Source organism: Bufo bufo, chromosome 1 (assembly GCF_905171765.1).
Source record: "Bufo bufo chromosome 1, aBufBuf1.1, whole genome shotgun sequence".
Taxonomy (NCBI): Eukaryota; Metazoa; Chordata; class Amphibia; order Anura; family Bufonidae; genus Bufo; species Bufo bufo.
Genome location: NC_053389.1, coordinates 351,799,301 through 351,824,926, shown reverse-complemented (window position 1 = coordinate 351,824,926; position 25,626 = coordinate 351,799,301). Strand labels below are relative to the sequence as shown.

General features: G+C 45.3%; 1 protein-coding gene across 2 annotated transcripts in view; it reads left to right on the top strand.

The window, feature by feature from the left end:
* Nucleotides 1–25,626, top strand: part of DOCK2 (dedicator of cytokinesis 2) — a 1,232,183-nt gene that overhangs the window by 114,198 nt on the left and 1,092,359 nt on the right. For both annotated transcript variants that reach the window (XM_040442815.1, XM_040442808.1), the window contains exons 4-5: nt 4,897–4,952; nt 20,119–20,215. In XM_040442815.1, the coding sequence (XP_040298749.1) occupies nt 4,897–4,952; nt 20,119–20,215 (153 nt within the window). The remainder of the gene's footprint in view (nt 1–4,896; nt 4,953–20,118; nt 20,216–25,626) is intronic.

The following is a 25,626-nucleotide window of genomic DNA, read 5'->3' as shown; positions in this document are numbered from 1 at the left end:
AAGAGGGCGGATTATCTGGTCCAGACTTGGTACTTAATTTTTTTCTCTGGCCATATTAAAAATATGATAAACTGGAGTAAATCACAAAGATACAAATCTATGTTAGATGGGATCAATAAAAAACAAGGAAGGTGATATAATTACATATTCAGATCTTATGAATAATTGTGGATTAGAAAGTAGAGATTCAACTTTTTTTTTTATCTTCAATTGAAACAAGCCCTGCAGACATCGGTAGGAAAGGGAACTCATATATCTATTCTTCCGCAGCCTATAGCTAATATAACTAAGCTAAGGCCTCTTTCAGACGGGCGTTGTGGGAAAATGTGCGGGTGCATTACGGGAACACCAGCGATTTTTCCGCGCGAGTGCAAAACATTGTAATGCGTTTTGCACTTGCGTGAGAAAAATCACGCATGTTTAGTACCCAAACCCGAACTTCTTCACAGAAGTTCGGGCTTGGGATCGGTGTTCTGTAGATTGTATTATTTTCCCTTATAACATGGTTATAAGGGAAAATAATAGCATTCTGAATACAGAATGCATAGTAAAATAGCGCTGGAGGGGTTAAACAAATAAATAAATTAACTCACCTTAGTCCACTTGCTCGCGCAGCCCGGCATCTCCTTCTGTCTCCTTTGCTGAACAAGACCTGTGGTGACGTCACTCCAGTCATCACATGATCCATCACCATGGTAAAAGATCATGTGATGGATCATGTGATGACCGGAGTGACGTCACCACAGGCCCTGTTCAGCAAAGGAGACAGAAGGAGATGCCAAGTGGACTAAGGTGAGTTAAATTTTTTAATATTTTTTTTTAACCCCTCCAGCGCTATTTTACTATGCATTCTGCATTCAGAATGCTATTATTTTCCCTTATAACCATGTTAGAAGGGAAAATAATAATGATCGGGTCTCCATCCCGATCGTCTCCTAGCAACCGTGCGTGAAAATCGCACCGCATCCACACTTGCTTGCGGATGCTTGCGATTTTCACGCAACCCCATTCACTTCTATGGAAAAATGCAGAATATAGAGCATGCTGTGATTTTCATGCAATGCACAAGTGATGAAAATTACCGCTCATGTGAACAGCCCCATAGAAATGAATGGGTCGGTATTCAGTGCGGGTGCAATAAAATACATACAAATTCAAAAATAATAATAATCAGCATGATCCAATATTACACATAATAGTAATAATAATTGCCTATAAAAAATTAATTAAATAGTACCCTGAAATCATGATAATTCAGGATAGAATTTGATGAATTTATTATAGGCAATTATTATTACTATTATGTGTACTGCATTTTTCGCCCTATAAGACGCACCAGCCCATAAGACGCACCTAGGTTTTTCAGGAGGAAAAAAATATATATTTTTAACCAAAAGGTGTGCTTTTGGTGGGTTTTTAAAAAATAATGGTGGTCTGTGGATGACACTATTATGGGGATCTGTGGATGATGTACTGTTATGGGGGTCTGTGGATGACACACTGTTATGGGGGTCTGTGGATGACACACTGTTATGGGGGTCTGTGGATGACTCACTGTTATGGGGGTCTGTGGATGGCACTGTTATGGGGGCATCTGGGGATGGCACTGTTATGGGGCATCTGGGGATGGCACCATTATGGGGGCATCTGGGGATGGCATGACACTGCTATGGGGGGATCTGTGGATGACACATAGCATCTTATGCTATGTGTCATCCACAGATCCCCCCCATAACAGTGTCCCTGTGGGTCGGCATCTTGTTTTGTAATGGCAGCAGAGCCCGGTGCAGTAACTGTATTCTACTACACCGGGCCCCTGTAGTATTCATATAGGCAATGTTATTTCAACTCCTATCGAGGCTTTAGTACCGTACTTACTACTAACTTGCATAGCAGGCAGGAGGCCGGGCGAGTGGGCGGGAGCTGGCAGCGTAACTCACTACGTCACGCGCCTGCTCCGCCTGCTTCATTCATAAAGCAACCGGGCTCATTTTCACCTTAAGGACCAGGCCATTTTTTGCAAATCTGACCAGTGTCATTTTATCTGGTGATAACTTTAAAATGCTTTGACTTATCCAGGCCATTCTGAGATAGTTTTTCACATATGTACCTCATGCAACTGGTAAAATGGATTGTTCTAGGTAAGGGCTCAAATTTACTTTATTTGGGGGAAATTACGTTTTTTTTTTTACTTGAAACGTAATTTTTTTTGGGGGGAAAACATTGTTTTTTTTAAACTTTTTTTTCACTTTATTTTTTGTCCCACTTTGGGACTTCAACTTTTGGCAGTCTAATCCCCTTTACAATGCATTCCAATACTTCTGTATTGGAATGCATTGGCTGTATGAGTAATACAGTGTGTATTACCCAAGGTGCCTGCTTAATGATTTGAGCAGGCACCTTGTTCCGATCACCGCCCGCCGCGCAGCGGTGATCGGAAATACACAGGACATACAGGTACGCCTGTGTCCTTAAGTACCAGGACATCATGGCGTACCTGTATGCCCTGTGTTCTTAAGAGGTTAATACTGGGACTGGGTGACTCAAATTGATAGTGAACCCTCTAGTATCCACTACGTTTTTGTGTGAGCCCCTACATTTTACAAGATAAAAATGTAAATCCCAATTTGTAGGCATTAATATACCGCAAAAATGATTGTTATTCTGTGTCCATGATTGATCTTTTTAATGGTAAAAACGCTATTGTAAATCAAAAAATTGATAATTGATCTTCTTAATGGTAAAAACACTATTATAAATCAAATAGTTGAGATATGGCAGTAATATAGGATGAATGGTAATATCGGGTGGTTAATCTGTAGCAATTAAAATGGAATGGGGCTCCGTTATGTCCATTCAGTAACTAACAGAGTTTTGTATAAGTCCAATAGTTACTGACACTGCCCTGACGGCATGTGACGTATATTGTTATAAAAAATCATAAATAACATTAACTCCAGCGTCTTTGTCTCATTTGCTTTATCCCAATAACTGGCTCCTGCGATAGAGGTGTATGGGGTTGTTGCACTTACCCCTGCCTCTGCTTGTCAGGTTGTCTCCCTTGGGAGCACGTGCAAGCAGGTTGTCTTCCTTGGGAGCACGTGCAAGCGAGGCTCAGCTTTCCCCCCTCCTCATTTTGCTGATCACCAGGTGGATATGTTGCTCCGGGGTTTTCTGCCATAGCGCTCAGCCTTCTACTTCCGTTTTAGGGCTCTTTCACACTTGCGTTGTTGGGATCCGGCGTGCCCGCCGGATCCGGAAAAACGCAAGTTTACTGAAAGCATTTGAAGACGGAGCCGTCTTCAAAATGCTTTCAGTGTTACTATGGCACCCAGGAAGCTATTAAGTCCTGGTTGCCATAGTAGGAGCGGGGAGCGGTATACTTACTTACAGTCCGTACGGCTCCCGGGGCGCTCCAGAATGATGCTAGAGCGCCCCATGCGCATGGATGACGTGATCCATGTGATCACGTGATCCATGCGCTTGGGGCGCCCTGACGTCACTCTGGAGCGCCCGGGGAGCCGCACGGACGGTAAGTATACTGCTCCCCCGCTCCCCACTACACTTTACCATGGCAAACAGGACTTTAGCGTCCCGGCAGCCATGGTAACCACTCTGAAAAAGCTAAATGTCGGGTCCGGCAATGTGCCGAAACGACGTTTAGCTTAAGGCCGGATCCGGATCAATGCCTTTCAATGGGCATTAATTCCGGATCCGGCCTTGCGGCAAGTCTTCAGGATTTTTGGCTGGAGCCAAAAGCGCAGCATGCTGCTGTATTTTCTCCGGCCAAAAAACGTTCCGTTCCGGAACTGAAGACATCCTGATGCATCCTGAACGGATTTCTCTCCATTCAGAATGCATTAGGATAAAACTGATCAGGATTCTTCCGGCATAGAGCCCCGACGACGGAACTCTATGCCGGAAGAAAAGAACGCAGGTGTGAAAGAGCCCTTAGGAGAAAATTGGGTCAAAAAATCCTTTCACATAGATGGCATGCCAAAGCAAGTAAATATATATATGTGTATATATACAGTATATAGTGTGTGTGTGTGTGTGTGTGTGTGTGTGTGTGTGTATATATATATATATATATATATATATATATATATATATTATATAAAGTGCCATTAGTCTCAGTAACTTGGACAATATCCTCAAGAATAAAAATACCCACAAAATGGGATCTAAATTTTTATCTTATGGGCAAAAAAGGGCCAGGAACAGGAAAAAAATAAACAATTGTGTAGAGATAGAAATTCAAAGGAGGCAATAAATAGCAAAAAGAGAGAATTTAAAGGGAACCTGTCACCTCCAAAAAACATTCCAAGCCGCCAGCAGTACCTGAAAGTAGCCAGCAGCGTGTTTCCGCCGATAATTTTCTCCCTGAAGGCCAATGCGGCTAAAGCTCAGAAAACTTTCTTTTATCCCCTGCCGGCGTGCTTCTCTAGTCATGCTTGAAGTCAAGGGGGCTGCGGCCTCCTTGCTTTAAGTCAAGATAACCACGCCCCCTTCCCTGCCCCTTCGCTGTGACTGACAGCTGGCATAACTAGAGAAGCACGCTGGCAGGGGATATAAGAACGTTTTCTGAGCTTTAACCACATCGGCCTTCAGGAAGAAAATAATTGTCAGAAACACACTGCTGGCTACTGTCAGGTACTGCTGGCAGCTTGGGATGGTTTTTTGGAGGTGACTGGTTCCCTTTAAAATACTAAAGCTGGAAGGTAGCGAAGAAGCACTAAAAACTATAAGGAAAAAAATGTAAAACTACAAAGTAAAAAAAAAAATTGTGAAAAAACATATGTTCCTTGATACCTAGTCTCCAGAAAATGTGATCACCTTCTACCGTTAAGTATACCTACAATTTTCATAATTCATTGGTGCTCTTATTTCCTACAGGGAATATTTCCTAAATCCTTCATCCATATCAAGGAAGCTGCAATTCAAATGAAAAGGTATGGCTGTTTTTATTACTTTACTATGATAACATGTGATCTGTTCTGGAAATAAATTTTGACTTTTTATGCAATTGTTGAACAACACAGCAAAGTGAAAAAGAATTTGAATAGAGATTAAAGAAAGTAATATACACTGCCTATCCAAAAAAAAAAAGTCGCCACATGGATTTAACTAAGCAAATAGTTATGAGCCTCCTATTGGATAAATACTGCATGGCTAATTATCTTTCAGCTGGCTTTAGTAAGTTATTTAACACCAACAGGTGCACCCAACAGGTGCAATGAGTGGCTTCTCAATTCTTAAACAACCATGTAGAAAAAGACACATCTCGTGGTCGTGGAAAATATGTTAGTCTGTTTCAGAAGGGTCAAATCATTGGCATTCATCAAGCAGAGAAAACATCTAAGAAGATTGCAGAAACTACTAAAATTGGGTTAAGAACTGTCCAACGCATTATTAAAAACTGGAAGGATAGTGGGGACCCACAGTATTCGAGGAAGAAATGTTGCAGCAAAAAAATCCTGAATGATCGTGATCGGCGATCACTTAAACGTTTGGTGAAATCAAATCGAAGAAAAACCACAGTAGAACGCAGGGCTATGTTTAATAGTGAAAGTAAGAGTATTTCCACACGCACAATGTGAAGGGAACTCAAGGGATTGGGACTGAACAGCTGTGTAGCCGTAAGAAAACCACTAATCAGTGAGGCAAACCAAAAAAAGGCTTCAATTTGCTAGGGAGAATAAAGATTGGACTCTGGAGCAATGGAAGAAGGTCATGTGGTCTGATGAGTCAACATTTATCCTGTTCCAGAGTGATGGGCGCATCAGGGTAGGAAGAGAGGCAGATGAAGTGATGCACCCATCATGCCTAGTGCCTACTGTACAAGCCTGTGGGGGCAGTGCTATGATCTGGGGTTGCTGGAGTTGGTCAGGTCTAGGTTCAGCAATAGTATGTGCTCCAAGAATGAGGTCAGCTGACTACCTGAACATACTGAATGACCAGGTTATTCCATCAATTAATTTTTTTCTTCGCTGATGGCACAGACATATTCCAAGATGACAATGCCAGGATTCCTCTGGCTCAAATTGTGAAAGAGTGGTTCAGGGAGCATGAGACATCATTTTCACACATGGATTGGCCACCAAAGTGTCCAGACCTTAACTCCATTGAGAATCTTTGGGATGTGCTGGAGAAGGCTTTGCACAGCAGTCAGACTCTACCATCATCAATGCAAGATCTTGGTGAAAAATTAATGCAACGCTGGATGGAAATAAATCTTGTGACATTGCAGAAGCTTATCAAAACAACGCCACAGCGAATACGTGCCATAATCAAAGCTAAAGGCGGTCCAACAAAATATTTTTGGTGGCGACTATTTTTTGGGACGGGAAGTGTATAAATGACAAGTCTAGTCTAAGGCCCCTTTCACACGAACGATACAGATTAGATCCGGATGCGTTCAGGGTGCGTTCAGGAAAACTATTTCGCAAGCAAGTTCAGTCAGTTTTGTTTGCAATTGTGTTCAGTTGTTCTGTTTTTATCGTGCTGGTGAAATGCACATTTTTCATGCATGTGATAGAAAACTTGCTTGCGGATGAAATGAGACTTGCTTACGGATGAGATGCGTTTTTGACACAGCCCCATTCACTTCTATGGGGCCAGTGTTGCGTGAAAAACGCAGAATATAGAACATGCTGCGATTTTCACACAATGCACAAGTGATGTGTGAAAAACAATGCTCATGTACATAGAAACATTGAAATTAATGGGTCTGGATTTAGTGTGGGTGCAATGCGTTCACATAACGCATTGCACCCGTGCGGAAAACTCGCTCGTCTGAAAGGGGCCAGAATCTCTTTTACTCAGTTTTCAGACTGGTCACCAAAAATACAACTACAGCTGAAATGCCATATACAAAATCCACATCACTGTAATAAAAATATAGAGAAAATAGCTTCATAATTTCTTTGTATGGGCTCAGAAAATTTTGTTGCAGAAATTTCTGTGATTGAAAATCAATTCCATTTATCTTAATAGGGCCACTCACAGGTGGAAAAATGTACATTCATAATGATGATAGTAAATAATAATTGTTAGGTCGTTTTTTTTTAAGGTCCGCGAAAACGGGGTCTGTAAGTCCGTGATCCATGTCCGTTTTTTCTTCCGTGGGTCTTCCTTGATTTTTGGAGGATCCACGGACATAAAGAAAAAGTCGTTTTGGTGTCCGCCTGGCCGTGCGGAGCCAAACGGATCCGTCCTGACTTACAATGCAAGTCAATGGGGACGGATCCGTTTGACGTTGACACAATATGGTGCAATTGCAAACTGATCCGTCCCCCATTGACTTTCAATGTAAAGTCAGGAGTCCCTATTATACCATCGGATCTGAGTTTTCTCCAATCCGATGGTATATTTTAACTTGAAGCGTCCCCATCACCATGGGAACACCTCTATGTTAGAATATACCATCAGATTTGAGTTAGATCGTGAAAACTCATATCCGACAGTATATTCTAACACAGAGGCGTTCCCATAGTGATGGGGACGCTTCAAGTTAGAATATACTACGAACTGTGTACATGACTGCCCCCTGCTGCCTGGCAGCACCCGATCTCTTACAGGGGGCTGTGATCTGCACAATTAACCCCTCAGGTGCCGCACCTGAGGGGTTAATTGTGCGTATTATAGACCCCTGTAAGAGATCAGGTGCTGCCAGGCAGGAGGGGGCACACCCCCTCCCTCCCCAGTTTTAAATTCATTGGTGGCCAGTGTGCCCCCCCTCCCTCCCCTGTATTACATTCATTGATGGCCAGTGCGGCCCCCCTCCCTCCCCTGTATTACTGTACATTCATTGGTGGCCAGTGGGCCCCCCTCCCTCCCCTGTATTACTGTACATTCATTGGTGGCCAGTGGGCCCCCCTCCCTCCCCCTCCTAATTAAAATCCCCCCCCCCCCATCATTGGTGGCAGCAGAGAGTTCCTATCGGAGTCCCAGTTTAATCGCTGGGACTCCGATCGGTAACCATGGCAACCAGGACACTACTGCAGTCCTGGGTGCCATGGTTACTTAGCAATTTTAGAAGCATTATTGTTACGGTACCTCCAGTAGTAAATGCACAAACCGCCGTTTAGTGAATGCTCCCCGTTCGCAATAATGTGGTCCGGTAGCGTATACAGTATAACCATGCGAACCGCCAGCTAGGGAACACTCCAAACTCCCGAACGGTACCTGTACGGCTCTTTCCCTTCCCGAGCTCCAAATGCACGAATCGCCACTAGCAGCCGACTGGCAATAGTTTCCAAACGGCAAATAATCCCAATAAGCAGTCTCTAGTCGCCGGTAATAAAATCGCCCCCAATAACGAGACCAAGCTCCGCTTTGAGGGTAAAATACGAACAGAGTTTACTGTGGGCTACCTGCCCGTATTTATGCAGGTCTCCCACTTGGTGGACACTCTGGGACCAAATGGGAGACTGGAGCAACAGAAGGACATGGGGACATTTCCGACATACATCCCCACAATATTCCCAGCATGCATCACAGTTTCCTCCCTTCTGCTCGGGAGATAATTGGGAAGTAATTCAATTATCTCCCCGAGCAGCGGTACATCGCCATTTTAACTCAAAGTTTATAAAACACATTAAAATCCATAACTTTATAACTGCCGAACGTATTGCATTCGTATAACACATCCCCAGATAGCCTGGATCTGAGGGCATATTATTGGCGAATAGCGCTCAGATCCCATACGCATAGTTCAATCGCCATGGAGTCAAAGTCTGTTACAGCTCTTCGGTATGCGATTGACTCAATGGGAAGGCTATCTGGGTTAAGTCCATTTGTGTTGTTAAATCTCCCGAACGGTCGGTATTTGTATGCTTTTGTCGATTGAGAAGGGGAGGACGACGGCTTCAGCGGGGTTCGGTTGAAAAAGTGTCCGTTTTGAGTTCCATGAAATAATCATCGAACACCGCTGTGCTTTCGCATAGTTAAAATGGCCGCCGCCTCGTGGTCGACATACGAACGACGACCACCCTGTATTCGGTTTTAATTGAGAAGTGTCTGTGGTCAACCGCAACGTTCTAATTGGGATCAATAGGTTAACCAGCAGCACACTTCTCTTCTGGGTGGCCGTCCGTTCGGTAGTTCTGTTCGACAAAAAAATACATTCCCTTAATCAAGGCATACGAATGGGGGAAATTCATGCAACCGGCAAAACAGACGAACACAGTATTTTTAGTCCATACGGATGGGTCTGTCACACGGCTCCCCCCTTGTGGAAAACTCCGGCAGACCCGGCTTGACCCTTTGGCGGGTCAACTTGGGGATGACCGGACTGGGAAGGAGTAGGGACGTCTGTTTGCCGGGATAACCCATCCGCATTCCCATTCTGCTTACCGGGTCGGTAGCTGATGGTGAAGTTGTAAGGCTGCAGTGCCAGACTCCACCTCAGCAGTCTGCCATTGTCTCCTGAGACCCGGTTAAGCCAGACAAGGGGATTGTGGTCTGTGATGAGGGAAAATCCTTGTCCGTATAAATAAGGGCTCAACTTCTTCAGTGCCCAGACCAGGGCTAAACACTCTTTCTCCACTGCCGCATAACTCACTTCCCGAGGTAGTAACTTTCTGCTGAGATATGCGACAGGGTGCTCTCCTCCATCTTCCCCGACCTGGCTCAGCACAGCCCCCAGTCCATACATGGAGGCATCTGTATGAACAAGAAAACGTTTGTTAGGGACTGGGGCAGCCAGGACAGGGGCATTCACAAGAGCTTGCTTCAGGGCCTGAAACGCGGCTTCACAAGCTGGAGACCACAGGACCTGCTTAGGTAAATTCTTATTAGTCAGGTCAGTCAAGGGCTTGGCAACCGTACTGTAGTTGGGGACAAAACGTCGGTAATACCCTGCCGTCCCCAGGAAGGCCAGCACTTGGGTCTTGGTGATAGGTGTGGGCCAGTTAGCTACAGCCTCTACCTTGGCTGGCTCTGGTCGCTGGCTCCCACATCCTACCCTGTGACTCAAGTACTGCACTTCGGCCATGCCTAAATGGCACTTGTCTGGCTTCAAGGTCAGGCCTGCGGCCCGAATCTTGTCCAGCACCACCCCCACGTGTACTAAATGGTCTTCCCAGGACTCACTGTAGACCGCAATGTCATCCAGGTATGCACATGCAAATTCCTGGAAGCCATCGAGGAGCCTATCCACCATACGCTGGAAGGTAGCCGGAGCATTCTTCATCCCAAATGGCATAACCTTAAACTGGTACAGGCCAAATGGGGTGACGAATGCTGACTTAGGGATAGCATCCTCGGCCAGGGGGATCTGCCAATAACCTTTGCACAGGTCAATGGTGGTCAGATAGCGCCCCCTGGCAATGCAGTCTAATAACTCGTCTACCCGGGTCATCGGGTAGGCGTCAGTGGTGGTCCGCTCGTTGAGCCGCCTGTAATCCACACAGAACCGGGTGGTCCCATCTTTCTTAGGCACCAGGACTACAGGCGAGGCCCAAGGGCTGTCTGAGTGCTCGATAACCCCCAGCCTGGTCATCTCTTGTATCTCCTTCCGCATTCCTTCTCGGACTGCTTCAGGGATACGGTATGGGGGTTGTCATAGGGGGTTATGTCCGGGTGTCTCGACCTTGTGCACAGCTAGGGTGGTGTACCCGGGTTCTTGGGAGAACGTCGCCTGCTTCTCCCACAGAAGCTGTCTTGCCTGTACCTTCTCTGCCGGGTTTAGCCGGTCCCCTAGCTGCACAAGACTAGTAAGGTCAGTCTGGGGATCCTTCTCTAACAAGTCAGGTAAAGGTAAGTTCTCGGGGTCGTCAGTAGCTGGGGCACATACTGCCGCAACATCCTCTGGTCTCTCCTGATACTCCTTCAGCATGTTCACATGAAAGGATCGCTGAATCCTCTCATATGCACAGCTGGCTATAAGATATGTAGTATCACATACCTGAGCTAACACTTTATACGGGCCCTGCCAAGATGCTTGCATCTTGTTTGCCTTCACAGGCTTGAGCACTAGAACCTTCTGCCCAACCTGGAAGACCCGCTGTCGGGCACCCCGATCGTACCACCGCTTCTGTTTCCCCTGGGCCGCCTGGAGATTCTCCCTTACCATCAGGGATAGTTTCTCCATGCGGTCCCGGAGTTCTAGGACATATGGTACTATGGGGGTCCCTTCTTGCTCTGTCTCCCCCTCCCAGTGTCCTCTAATGAGATCTAGGGGTCCACGGACCCTTCTCCCATAGAGTAACTCAAAGGGGGAGAACCCAGTAGATTCCTGGGGCACCTCTCTGTATGCAAATAGCAGATGAGGCAGGAATCGCTCCCAGTCTCTGCAAGTGTCAGTAAAGGTCCTCAGCATCTGTTTGAGGGTGCCGTTAAATCGTTCGCAGAGACCGTTAGTCTGTGGGTGATAAGGTGAGCTAAGCAGCGGTTTAATGCCGCACACCTTCCACAGCTGCTGGGTAAGCACAGCGGTGAACTGAGTTCCCTGATCAGAGAGGATCTCCTGAGGGAACCCGACCCTAGTGAAAATTTTAACCAGGGCATCAGCAACCATCTCTGCCTCTATATTAGACAGCGCTACTGCCTCTGGATAACGTGTGGCATAGTCCACCTTGGTAAGAATGTATTTCTTATCTGATGGGCTAGCCCTGGCCAGTGGACCCACAATGTCAACGGCTATGCGGGAAAAGGGTTCTCCAATGATAGGCATCGACTGAAGCCTAGCCTTTGGGTGATCCCCCTGCTTACCTACCCGTTGACAGGTGTCACACGTGCTACAATAAACCCGCACATCCCGGTTAAAATTGGGCCAGAAAAAGTTTTGGATGATTGTATGAGCTGTGCGGCGGGAACCTAGATGGCCCGCTAACGGCACATCATGCCCAATCCGCAGAATCTCCTGCCGGTACTTTGCAGGTACCACTAGCTGTCGATACTGCGGAGGGGTACTCGGTTTCTGGGACGGTTTCGGGATCCTGTACAGCCTATCCCCCACCCACTCGTAGTGCTCCCCATCTACTCCTTCTCCCCCAGAGTCGGCCCTGGCTCTGTACTTCGCTAACGTCGGGTCTTCCCTAGTTTCCTTCCCGTACATCTCTGGGTCATCTCAGCCTAAACGGGCCTGATCTAAAGTACAAGTCGGGGTAGAAAGTCTTACCTGGGTCTCAGCAGCAGGTGGGCCGGTCTCAGCGGCACGGGTCTGGGCACGGGTCGTGACAGCGTCCACTTCAGCGGGACCCATGGGAGCGAAGGCTGAAACGAGGGGCGCCAAGTCATTGCCAAGGAGGACATCTGCGGGTAAATCCTTCATGACCCCCACATTTACATGTCTAGCGCCCACTCCCCAATCCAAATGTACCCGAGCAACGGGTAGACGAAACACGGCACCCCCGGCTACTCGCACTGCGACCGTGTCCCCGGTATGTTGGGCTTCGGATACCAGGTGCTTCTGGAGCAAAGTCATGGTTGCACCGGTATCCCGTAGACCACTGACCTCCTTCCCGTTGACCTTTACACATTGCCGGTGAGCTGTCTGTTATCCCGGTGGGAAGCCTGAACGGGGTCTGCCTCATGCAGGATGCCCCAGCACTCCTCTTCCTCTACACAGTGAGCTGCTGGGAGAGGTGGTCGTGGATTGCCCCCTGCGGGTCTCCTCTAGGACTGGTTCTGGTTGTCACTGTTCATCGGGCACTCCGGTCGCTTGTGCCCTAGCTGCTTGCATAGGTAGCACCGAATGGGTTAGTAGTACTCCCGTGAGTTAAACCGGGGTGGCTGTTGATACTGGGCAGACGGAGGGGGTGCTGATGGCCGATTCATTGGAGGCTGATAGATGGTAGCTGCTGTTGGTGCTGCTGGCCTGTATTCCACTCTGGCGGGAGCCTTGCTGATGGAACTGTCCAGTTTTTGGGCATCTGTATACTCATCCGCCAGGCGAGCTGCTTCATGTAGAGTGGAGGGTTTACGGTCCCTTAGCCACTCTCTGACCCCTGCTGGTAATTTGTCAAAACAATGTTCCAATAGAAACATCTGTAGCACCTCTTCTCCGGACACAGCCTGGCACCCCGCCATCCAGTGGGCAGCTGTGCGGTGCACCTTAAATGCCCATTCAACGAAAGAGTCCCCAGCTGTTTTAACAGTGTCTCGGAACCTCCTCCGGTATGCCTCGGGTGTAACGGCATACCGGGAGAGTAAAGCTTCCCTGACGGCCACATAATCCCCGATCTCCTCATAAGGAATGGCCCGAAAAGCCTCGCTGGCCCGGCCGGATAACTTGCCGGACAATATAGTAACCCAGTCTTCCAGGGGTACCTTGTGCAGGGCACATTGCCGCTCAAAATCAGCAAGGTACCCATCAATCTCTCCTTCTGTCTCACTGAAGGCTTTAAATGCAGTAAACGGCACTTTCTTTCTTTCCCCCGGGTTTGCTGTGACTGGTGCTGCTGCAGCCCCGTTTTGGCGTAGCAGGTTGGCCTCCACAGCGGCCATGACCTGGGTGATGATCTCTGCAGATGGGTTGGGACCATAATGGGCCAGCCTGATTCTTACCGCCCGGTCAAAGCTTGCCTGCTCGGGGGTTCTGTTAGCTGTGCTGGGTCCATTGGTTCCCTCTGCCGCTGGTACTCCATCCATTTCCAGCAATAACGCAATAATGTCCCTCTTCCTGAGGTTACTGGCCTGTCCGCCTCTTTGCTCTAATAAATCTTTTAGGGTAGCTCTTCTCAGGTTTTGGTATTGTAATTCCATTTGATCCTGGTTGTAGTGGTCTCTTTGGGCGCTGAGGATCATCCCGTCGCTTGCCACCAGTTGTTACGGTACCTCCAGTAGTAAATGCACAAACCGCCGTTTAGTGAATGCTCCCCGTTCGCAATAATGTGGTCCGGTAGCGTATAGAGTATAACCATGCGAACCGCCAGCTAGGGAACACTCCAAACTCCCGAACGGTACCTGTACGGCTCTTTCCCTTCCCGAGCTCCAAATGCACGAATTGCCACTAGCAGCCGAACGGCAATAGTTTCCAAGCGGCAAATAATCCCAATAAGCAGTCTCTAGTCGCCGGTAATAAAATCCCCCCCAATAACGAGACCAAGCTCCGCTTTGAGGGTAAAACACGAACAGAGTTTACTGTGGGCTACCTGCCCGTATTTATGCAGGTCTCCCACTTGGTGGACACTCCCCTAGGGGACCAAATGGGAGACTGGAGCAACAGAAGGACATGGGGACATGGGGACATTTCCGACATACATCCCCACAATATTCCCAGCATGCATCACAGTTTCCTCCCCTCTGCTCGGGAGATAATTGGGAAGTAATTCAATTATCTCCCCGAGCAGAGGCACATCGCCATTTTAACTCAAAGTTTATAAAACACATTAAAATCCATAACTTTATAACTGCCGAACGTATTGCATTCATATAACACATCCCCAGATAGCCTGGATCTGAGGGCATATTATTGGCGAATAGCGCTCAGATCCCATACGCATAGTTCAATCGCCATGGAGTCAAAGTCTGTTACAGCTCTTCGGTATGCGATTGACTCCATGGGAAGGCTATCTGGGTTAAGTCCATTTGTGTTGTTAAATCTCCCGAATCGTATGCTTTTGTCGATTGAGAAGGGGAGGACGACGGCTTCAGCGGGGTTCGGTTGAAAAAGTGTCCGTTTTGAGTTCCATGAAATAATCATCGAACACCTCTGGGCTTTCGCATAGTTAAAATGGCCGCCGCCTCGTGGTCGACATACTAACGACGACCACCCTGTATTCGGTTTTAATTGAGAAGTGTCTGTGGTCAACCGCAATGTTCTAATTGGGATCAATAGGTTAACCAGCAGCACACTTCTCTTCTGGGTGGCCGTCCGTTCGGTAGTTCCGTTCGACAAAAAAATACATTGCCTTAATCAAGGCATACGAATGGGGAAATTCATGCAACCGGCAAAACAGATGAACACAGTATTTTTAGTCCATACGGATGGGTCTGTCACAATTCTACTTACCTTCGCTGTCTGTGACCGGCCGGGCGCTCCTCCTACTGATAAGTGAAAGGTCTGTGCGGCGCATTGCTTATAGCACAGACCTGTCACTTACCAGTAGGAGGAGCGCCCGGCCGGTCACAGATAAGACCTGTCACTTACCAGTAGGAGGAGCGCCCGGCCGGTCGCAGGTAAGTATAATGCTTCTAAAAATTGCTAAGTAACCATGGCAACCATGACTGCAGTAGCATCCTGGTTGCCATGGTTACCGATCGGAGCCCCAGCGATTAAACTGGGACTCCGATCGGAACTCTCCGCTGCCACCAACGATAGGGGGGATTTTAATTAGGAGGGATGGAGGGGGGGCCGCACTGGCCACCAATGAATGTACAGTAATACAGGGGAGGGATGGGGGGGCCCACTGGCCACCAATGAATGTACAGTAATACAGTAATACGTCTGTGTGAAAGTAGCCTACGGCCACGGATCACGGACGCGGATGCCAATCTTGTGTGCATCCGTGTTTTTTCACGGACCCATTGACTTGAATGGGTCCGTGAACCGTTGTTCGTCAAAAAATAGGACTCCCTGGTGTCCAGTGGCGCTGCTGCATTCGAGGTTGCAGGTGATTCCTACATGGATTAAGCAATCCTTATTGTTTAAGGACACAATAGCTGCATGGAAGATTCTTAGGAAAAAGTACTGGTTGTCGTACAGAATTTCCAAGCATCTTCCATTATGGAATAATCCTGAATTCCCGCAGGGTAATAGGAATAAACTGTTTGAAGAATGGAGACGGAAAGGGATTCTGTATGTGAAGCATCTATTACATGAATCGGAGCCTAGGTGGCTAACTGGAGAAGAATTTATTACTAAGTTCTCTTTGTCTTCTTTTCAAACTATTCAGTGGTCTCAAGTGAAGGTGGCGGTGATAAACCAGTTGGTGTTGGTGCAGAAGGAAGTTCGTAGAAATATTTTAGATAAGATTTTAGACTTGGGAGGTGGGAAGATCTCGATTTCTACAATTTATGCTGCTATGAGGAGAGAGGATGGGACTAGGGATAGGAATAAGTCCTTTGGAAAATGGGCGGAGCAACTAGAAGATGGGGATATTGAGCAGAAGATAATAAAAGGCTGGGAGGTGGTTAGGAGACATGTAGTTAATGAGTCTTGGAGGGACACTCAGGTTAGACTCATGTATAGGGCTATTTATGGCTTTAATATCCCCCCTCATCCAGCTAAACCAGACAGGATTACAAATTGCCCTAAGTGTGGACTAAGTTTCTCGGATTTATGTCATGGAATTTGGTCATGTCCCAAGAGTAAAAGGTTGTGGGAGGAAGTGGGGAGCCTGATCCGGGGGATTTGGGGAAGGGAGTTTCCATTGTCTGCCAAATTATATTTATTCCATTATGAGGAGGGGGAGGTAGGACAGTTACCCCGGTTGTTTCATACGATATGTATGTTAGTGAAACGTAGTCTCCTGCAACAATGGCTTCAAGTTGATACTCCAGGGTTACAGTTTATAATAGAACAACTAAAACGTGTCTATTTTATGGAAAGGCTGAACTCTCTTGCGACAAAGGAAAGACAGGCTAAAGGGTTATTTCAGAAATGGAAACCGTTTATTGAACATTGTATGTCAAATGAAGAAATTCAGCTAATTATAAAACCGTTCACACTTACAGAATGGTATCTAGTGGGACAATTGAAGGGAACGCTAGGTTGTCTGTTGCTCAGATCTGTGAATTCTTCATAACTTTACGTGGGAGGGTTGCTTTAATATACAGTGGGATGCGAAAGTTTGGGCAACCTTGTTAATCGTCATGATTTTCCTGTATAAATCGTTGGTTGTTACGATAAAAAAATGTCAGTTAAATATATCATATAGGAGACACACACAGTGATATTTGAGAAGTGAAATGAAGTTTATTGGATTTACAGAAAGTGTGCTATAATTGTTTAAACAAAATTAGGCAGGTGCATAAATTTGGGCACTGTTGTCATTTTATTGATTCCAAAACCTTTAGAACTAATTATTGGAACTCAAATTGCCTTGGTAAGCTCAGTGACCCCTGACCTACATACACAGGTGAATCCAATTATGAGAAAGAGTATTTAAGGGGGTCAATTGTAAGTTTCCCTCCTCTTTTAATTTTCTCTGAAGAGTAGCAACATGTGGGTCTCAAAACAACTCTCAAATGACCTGAAGACAAAGATTGTTCACCATCATGGTTTAGGGGAAGGATACAGAAAGCTGTCTCAGAGATTTCAGCTGTCTGTTTCCACAGTTAGGAACATATTGAGGAAATGGAAGACCACAGGCTCAGTTCAAGTTAAGGCTCGAAGTGGCAGACCAAGAAAAATCTCGGATAGACAGAAGTGACGAATGGTGAGAACAGTCAGAGTCAACCCACAGACCTGCAACAAAGACCTACAACATCATCTTGCTGCAGATGGAGTCACTGTGCATCGTTCAACCATTCGGCTCACTTTACACAAGGAGAGGCTGTATGCGAGAGTGATGCAGAGGAAGCTTTTTCTCCGCCCACAGCACAAAAAGTGCCGCTTGAGGTGGGCTAAAGCACATTTGGACAAGCCAGCTTCATTTTGGAATAAGGCGCTGTGGACTGATGAAACTAAAATTGAGTTATTTGGCCATAACAAGGGGCGTTATGCATGGAGGAAAAAGAACACAGCATTCCAAGAAAAACACCTGCTACCTACAGTAAAATATGGTGGTGGTTCCATCATGCTGTGGGGCTGTGTGGCCAGTGCAGGGACTGGGAATCTTGTCAAAGTTGAGGGACGCATGGATTCCACTCAGTATCAGCAGATTCAGGAGACCAATGTCCAGGAATCAGTGACAAAGCTGAAGCTGCGCCGGGGCTGAATCTTTCAACAAGACAACGACCCTAAACACTGCTCAAAATTCCACTAAGGCATTTATGCAGAGGAACAAGTACAACGTTCTGGAATGGCCATCTCAGTCCCCAGACCTGAATATAATTGAAAATCTGTGGTGTGACTTAAAGTGAGCTGTCCATGCTCGGAAGCCATCAAACCTGAATGAACTAAAGATGATTTGTAAAGAGGAATGGTCCAAAATACCTTCAACCAGAATCCAATTCTCATTGGAACCTACAGGAAGCGTTTAGAGGCTGTAATTTCTGCAAAAGGAGGATCTACTAAATATTGATTTCATTTCTTTTTTGTGGTGCCCAAATTTATGCACCTGCCTAATTTTGTTTAAACAATTATAGCACACTTTCTGTAAATCCAATAAACTTAATTTCACTTCTCAAATATCACTGTGTGTGTCTCCTATATGATATATTTAACTGACATTTTTTATCGTAATAACCAACGATTTATACATGAAAATCATGACGATTAACAAGGTTGCCCAAACTTTCGCATCCCACTGTATCATTATATATTGATTGTGTAAATGATCTGCTCTTTATCAGTGTATACTTTATGCCCTTATGTTTGCGTTTGAATTTTCTTTTGCTCTCACAATGTTAGTCTGTGTTCAGAGATGTATACTCTGAATGTTTTGTATGTTTTGTTGATGGAAAATAAAAAAAATTTCAACAAAAAAAATAAAAAATAAAAATAAAATAGGACAGGTCATATTTTTTTGACGGACAGGAAACACGGATCACGGCCGCGGATGAACAACGGTGCATTTTCCGAGTTTTCAACGGACCGATTGAAAGTCAATGGGTCCGCAGAAAATCACGGAAAACTGAACAACGGTCGTATGCATGAGGCCTTAGTCTGTAGGATTTGCAGCTCCCAAAACATATCTTCTAGAATTTCTAGGGTGAACACAAGTGTTAAAGGGAGTTTTTCAGGAATTGGTTATTGATGACTTATACTTAGGATTGATCATCAGTATGAAATTGGTGGGTGTGTGACTCAAAGCTCACTCACCAATCATATTTACTGCCTGCTGTACCTGAACCAAGCACTAGAACTACGCAGCTCTGTACATTCCAATCAAGTGAATGAGAGCAGCACTGCAGTAACCATAACGCTGGGTTCACACCAGAGCGTTCTGAAAGGAGTGCTCTGTATGCGCGATTGTACGACGCCCCAAAAAACGCTCATGTACTTGTTTGAGCGTCGGGCGTTTTACAGCGCGATCGTACGCGCTGTAAAACGCCCAGGTGAGAACCATTCCCATAGGGAAGCATTGGTTTCTCCTTGTTGAGCGTTTTACAGCGCGTAGGAACGCGCTGTAAGACGCTCAGGTCTGAACTGAGGGTAAGTGCTAGAAAACCCCTTTAATTTCTAGCTGATCAATGTGTTCATTCTAGTCTGGCAGATAACAAAGGAACTGGGCTTAACAATCTTGATTGCCTATTGCAGACAGAGCAGTAGGAGAAGGCTTCAGCTGCTAATTGTCTTACAGCCAGGGATATATTTGTGAAAAAAGGGGGGGGGGGAATGCCCGAGCTGAGTTGGAGAGTAAGGGAGAAGATAACAAATACAGCCAATGGTGAAAAGATTATCTCTACTACAATTTACATCATGTACCTTTCTAACAGGGAGAAAGTTTTTCAAACATTTTCTAAAGGGGGACAAGAAATAAAGGAACGTGGGTGATAGATCACAGTTAGTTGAATTTTGGTTGAGGTGCTTTTTAACAAGTAACCTGTTGGTATAGTAGCATATAAATCTATGAGTCCAAGTTTGTTGGGTATTGAATATCCCCATTTTTATTGTTTCTTTACATTTACTTGTGTTACTTTGTTTTTTTTTTCATACTATGGTCTGGACATGCCAACATTTTTGATATCAGACAACCACTTTACTTGTTAAGCTGCATTCACATGTCCGTGGAACACGGTCCGTGTGATACCGGCCTGGATTTCTTCTGAGTGCAGGAACGCACGGAGTCATTGGTTGCTATGACGCCGTGCGCTTCCTGCTGCCGCTGCAGTACAGTGATACACTGGTATGATCTATACCAGTGTATCACTGTACAGCGGTGGTAGCAGTAAGCGCACAACGTCATAGCAACCAATGACTCCGTGCGCTCCTGCACTCAGAAGAAATCCAGGCCGGTATCACACGGACAGTGTTCCACGGACATGTGAATGCAGCCTTAGTCACACTTCTACCAAGTATGAAATAAGCATTGTGTATATTTATTTCATATTATTGTCTCTAAGAAATACAGAAAAAATAGTTCCTGCTGAGATTCCTTTGGTGCGCGAAGTTACAACTACTTTACGAGAATGGGGAAACATTTGGATACAGTTATATTCGGTAAGAACTATTGCTTGATTGTTGCTGTGAATGGCTAAATAAAATATACAGAAATACATGTGGTCATATCACAAAATTTATTTAGCATTTTTTATTTAAGCTCTGTTAACATGAACTAACATCTGGCATATGCACTGGGAAAGCAACCTAAACCTATGCTGAACATATGTATAAGGCCCCATTCATTCTTGACTTTTTGGGCACATACTAGGCTGGTATGTGTTGGCACACATTTGTTCCTATAAAGCAGGGGTGCACAACGTTTCCTGGTTGGGGGCCACATTGCCAGACTGAACCAATGACGAGGGCCGAAATAAAAATTTAAAGGTGTATTAACAACTGAAATATTGTACTTATGGCATATTGAACACACATTATATACCATTAATGTCTAGTTGCACTTCCAGGACTCCATCTAATGGGAGAAATACATGAAAAATACATGTGAGCAGCCACAAGACATAGGCATACATGTCTGTTAGAAGATGGTTGGGGGCCGCACAGAATGGTATCAAGGGCCGCATGTGGCCCCCGGGCCGCAGGTTGTGCACCCCTGCTATAAAGAATATGTAGTATTTTCTGAAATACTACCTATTTCACAAGCCACATCAGAAAAGCAGAGGAAAATTAGGGAGAAGCTAGAACAGTTCATAGGGTGTAGGGTACAAAATATACAAATACCTCTTAATTGTATGTATACAAATGCCAGAAGCCTGACTAAGGCTACTTTCACACTACCGTTCAGAGCGGGTCCGTCTGATGTCTGCTCAGATGGATCCGCTCCTATAATGCAGACGTTTGTATCCGTTCAGAACGGATCCATCTGCATTATAGTTTGAAAAATTCTAAGTGTGAAAGTAGCCTGAACGGATCCGTCCAGACTTTACATTGAAAGTCAATGGGGGATGGATCCGTTTGAAGATTGAGCCATATAGTGTCATCTTCAAACGGATCCGTCCCCATTGACTTACATTGTAAGTCTGGACGGATCCGCTTGCCTCCGCACGGCCAGGCGGACACCCGAACGCTGCAAGCAGCTTTCAGATGTCCGCCTGCTGAGCGGAGCGGAGGCTGAACGCTGCCAGACTGATGCATTCTGAGCGGATCCGCCTCCACTGAGAATGCATTAGGGCAGTACGGATGCGATCGGGGCCGCTTGTGAGCCCCTTCAAACGGAGCTCACAAGCGGAGCCCCGAACGCTAGTGTGAAAGTAGCCTAATAAAACTGGTGAACTGCAATTAGTAATGACTGAAGAGGACTATGCCATAGTGGGAATAACTGAGACATGACTGGATGATAACTATGACTGGAAGGTTAACTTACAGGGTAACAGTCTATTTAGAGAGGATGGTAAAAAAAATTGAAAGGGGAAGAGGTTTGCCATTATGTAAAGTCCTGTCTAATGTCCACACTTCAGAAAGATGTACGGTAAATGAAGGAAATGGGGAGTCACTGTAGGTAAATGGTAAGAAAATCAATAATAAAATATATTGATTTCTTATAAGCCACTTAATATGAATTCTTGTCAGTAACTAAAAGACAATTACCTTTTCCAACTGGTTCAGGACCCGACTAGATGGACAGCCATACTGGAATCAGTATTAAAGGGTTTCTATCACTTCATATCACATATTTAGGTGTCAGACACTAGCGATCCGCTAGTGTCTGCTCTAACAAACCATCCTAATATGATAGGTTTTGGGGCAGCCGTTTTGCTAAAATAACAACTTATATCTATATGCTAATGAGCCTCTAGGTGCTATGGGGGCGTCATTAGCACCTAGAGACTCCGTCTACCTTCCTAAACTGCCGCCGCCCAGCGCGTCCCTCCAGCCCGCCCATCTGCTGAATGCGATCCTCTCCGTGCGCGTTTCTGTTCGGCGCATGCACAGTGAATGTCTGACCGCTTCCCTGCTCAGACATCTCCACTGCGCCTGTTCCTCGGAGCACTATGATGTCATCGGCGCAGGCGCAGTGGAGATGTCTGAGCAGGGAAGCGGTCAGACATTCACTGCGCATGCGCCGAACAGAGACGCGCACGGAGAGGATCGCATTCAGCAGATGGGCGGGCTGGAGGGACGCGCTGGGCGGCGGCAGTTTAGAAAGGTAGACGGAGCCTCTAGGTGCTAATGATGCCCCCATAGCACCTAGAGGCTCATTAGCATATAGATATAAGTTGTTATTTTAGCAAAACGGCTGCCCCAAAACCTATCATATTAGGATGGTTTGTTAGAGCAGACACTAGCGGATCGCTAGTGTCTGACAGCTAAATATGTGATACGAAGTGATAGAAACCCTTTAACCTATAGACTTGACAGAACAACAGATGTGCAGGTTGGGGGACACCTGGGAAATAGTGACCATAAAGTAATAACCTTCCAATTATCATTCAAAAGAGTATTTCTTCCGGGAGGCACAAAAACGCTGAACAGGAAGGCAAAATTTGATCAGCTGAGGATGTGGGACAATGTCCTCAAAAATAAGAATACAGACGCAAAGTGGGATATTTTTAAAAGCATCCTACATTTTCATTGTGAGAGGTACATACTGTACCTTATGGGAATTAAAGAGTAACGAACAGGAAAAAACAATCTAGATAAATATAAATGTAGAGGGGGCAATAAATAGAAAAAATATTTCAGTTACTAAAGCAGGAAGCTAGCTACCATTCTATACAACAGATTGCTCTTGAGGTGGTAATTGCAGTTGATTGTCCTGAAGCTGAAAGTAAAATATTAGTGCACAGGATACATTTTGAATACAATGGGATTATGCACTGGATACATTTATTGGCTTAAATCATGTAGCAGTTATGGACATTTGTGACCCATCATCTGAAAATACCACATCATGGAACAGGGATAGTGTGTTTGATGCCAAAGCTCTTTGCCTGTGCTTGACTGCTGTTAACTCATTACTTTGGTAGTATTACAACACTTAAGGGGCATTTATCATTTCCTCTTCATAGCAATTTGCAGTGTACTGGTGTATGGATTTCCTTGGGGCCACATTGAGTGCTGTATAGGCTAGAGCACACATCGTAGTTCCTGACTGTACCATTGCTGTACTGTTAAAGCCTGGCATTGATGGGCTGCTGTATGTCAGGCTTTAGCAGAGTGAGCACAGGCAAGAGGAGTGATGTGCTATGTGAGCTCCTGCCCAATGCTCAGTCCTCTCTGCTAATAGCCTGTATACCAAATCAGTGCAGGCTATTAGCAGAGCAAGGCAGGAGCTCACACAGCACATTGCTCCTTCTGCCTGTGCCCACTCTGCTAAAGCCTGACATAGCCTATCTATGCCAGGCTTTAGCAGAGCATCTCTGGTACAGAAAGAGGAAGCAATACTCCTGCCTATATAGCACTTAGTGCAGCCCCGGTGGAATACATATGCCAGTAAACAGCAGCATATGGGAGTATGAGAATCAACATGCATTGCTCTTTAAGAACTAAAATGTAACATCCCACATAGCTGTGGTTGGCACACCAGTAAATGTAATGTGTCAAGTGAACATCCAGCATTTATTACAGGTGTTTTGATAGTGTACAATTTCCTGATCACTTGATTTCTGATCTTAACATGTAGTCCACAAAACATTAAAAAAGGCTATGATGGCATGGATTATAATCCAATTCTTTCATTGTGATGCTGAAAGTCTCTCGTTGAAAACTCATTTGAAGGCTCTGGAGAAAACAACTCTTCCCTCAACTCCTTCAGATTTATCAAGGCTGACATCTGTAATGCCTGTCTTGATCTTGAATGTGGTGGTGCTAGATGCACCAAACTTATTAAGAATTGAACAACACTTTATAACTCTGGTGCACCTCGGAAGTCCATGCTCCAGAATGTGAAAGCTACACCAGCTAGGAGCTGGTGTAATTTCCAGGCATTAGTTGCTCATGGAAAACTGGCCTAAGTGATGATAAATGTGTCAGACCACTTAGTCCGCCTTTCTCTTCTATCCATAGCCCACCCACTTTTAACATAAATGGTGAGCATGTCAGAAAAGGGACACAAAGTCATAGATTTTTGAGCAAAACAGGACAACTATGTGCAATTTTTAGCACCACAGTTCTGTTGCAGGGGATATGACAAATGTCTTCCGTTGTATGTCTTCCATGTAAACACCTATTAGACTGAGCACCTTTAGCTCCCAAAAACATTTTTAATACACTTTTTCAATGCCAAGAAAATGTTTGCCCCAGGATGGATGGGCTGCTGTGTGTTCATAAAACAATCTCCCAATATTATCAGATGTACAGTAGATTTATTTGGTAACAGGTTATTTTGATCTGTATTTTCTGACAATAGCCTGGCATACATATTAGGGCTTGTTCACACGGCTGTTGTGCATTGGGGACAGCAATTTGCGGTCTCTAATGCAGGGGCAACGTCCTTGCAGCGGCCGGGACGGATGCAGACGCATTCAACTTGAATGGGTCCATGATCCATCCGCACCGCAAAAAAATAGAACATGTTCTATTTTTTTGCGGTGTGGAGGCACGGCCAGAAACATCAAGGAAGCACTTCGTAGTGCTTCTGTGGGGTTCCGATCCGTGCTTCCGTTCCGCATTTCTGTTATTGCAGACCCATACCAGTGAATGGGTCCGCAACCGTGATGCGGAATGCACACGGGCCAGTGCCCGTGTATTGCGGACCCGCCGTATGGTGACCGCAATACGGCCACGGGCACCTAACGGCCGTGTGGACAAGCCCTTAATCAGAATTTGTAAAAACCTTCTAAGTATGCAAATATGCATACTTTACACCAGAATAACACCATAAATGTATGGCACTAAGTGTGATGGAATTCAAATATTCGTGTTTAGAAACACCCGTGCTCCCCCCTTTTGAAAACTCTCCATTTACTCCTGACATTTTATGATTTATGAGTATAGTTAGACATATATTGAAGAAATACATTCTGGTTTGCCGTAGATTCATCTACTAAGATAATTTAGATTGGTACGTTTATTTTTTGAGCACAATAGTATATTGTCATCTTGAGAGTTGATCTTTGCTTTTACATCTGTTCTGTTGTACAGAAATTAAGCTACTACTGTATATGACCATAAAATATGGTGCCAAGTTTTGGTGTCTTTGCTGAGCTGTCTGGAAATAATTATGATTTCTAATACATTTTCATTAGACAGGAATGCACAATAAGAGAAAATTAAAGTATAGTGTATTGAATATATTGAGCAGCGGAAACTACTTGGCACATTATTGTACTTTTTGTTGTTTTTATGCCTCATGCAGAGTGATACACTGATTGTAATAACTCATGTTAAAATGTGAATACTAACCTGCCATGCAAACTTATGTTCAGGTTGAAAATACTAACACAAGTAGCAAAATCCAGCTCGAATGATAAATCATGCATCTTAAATTGTGTCTTGTAACCTTAATGTGT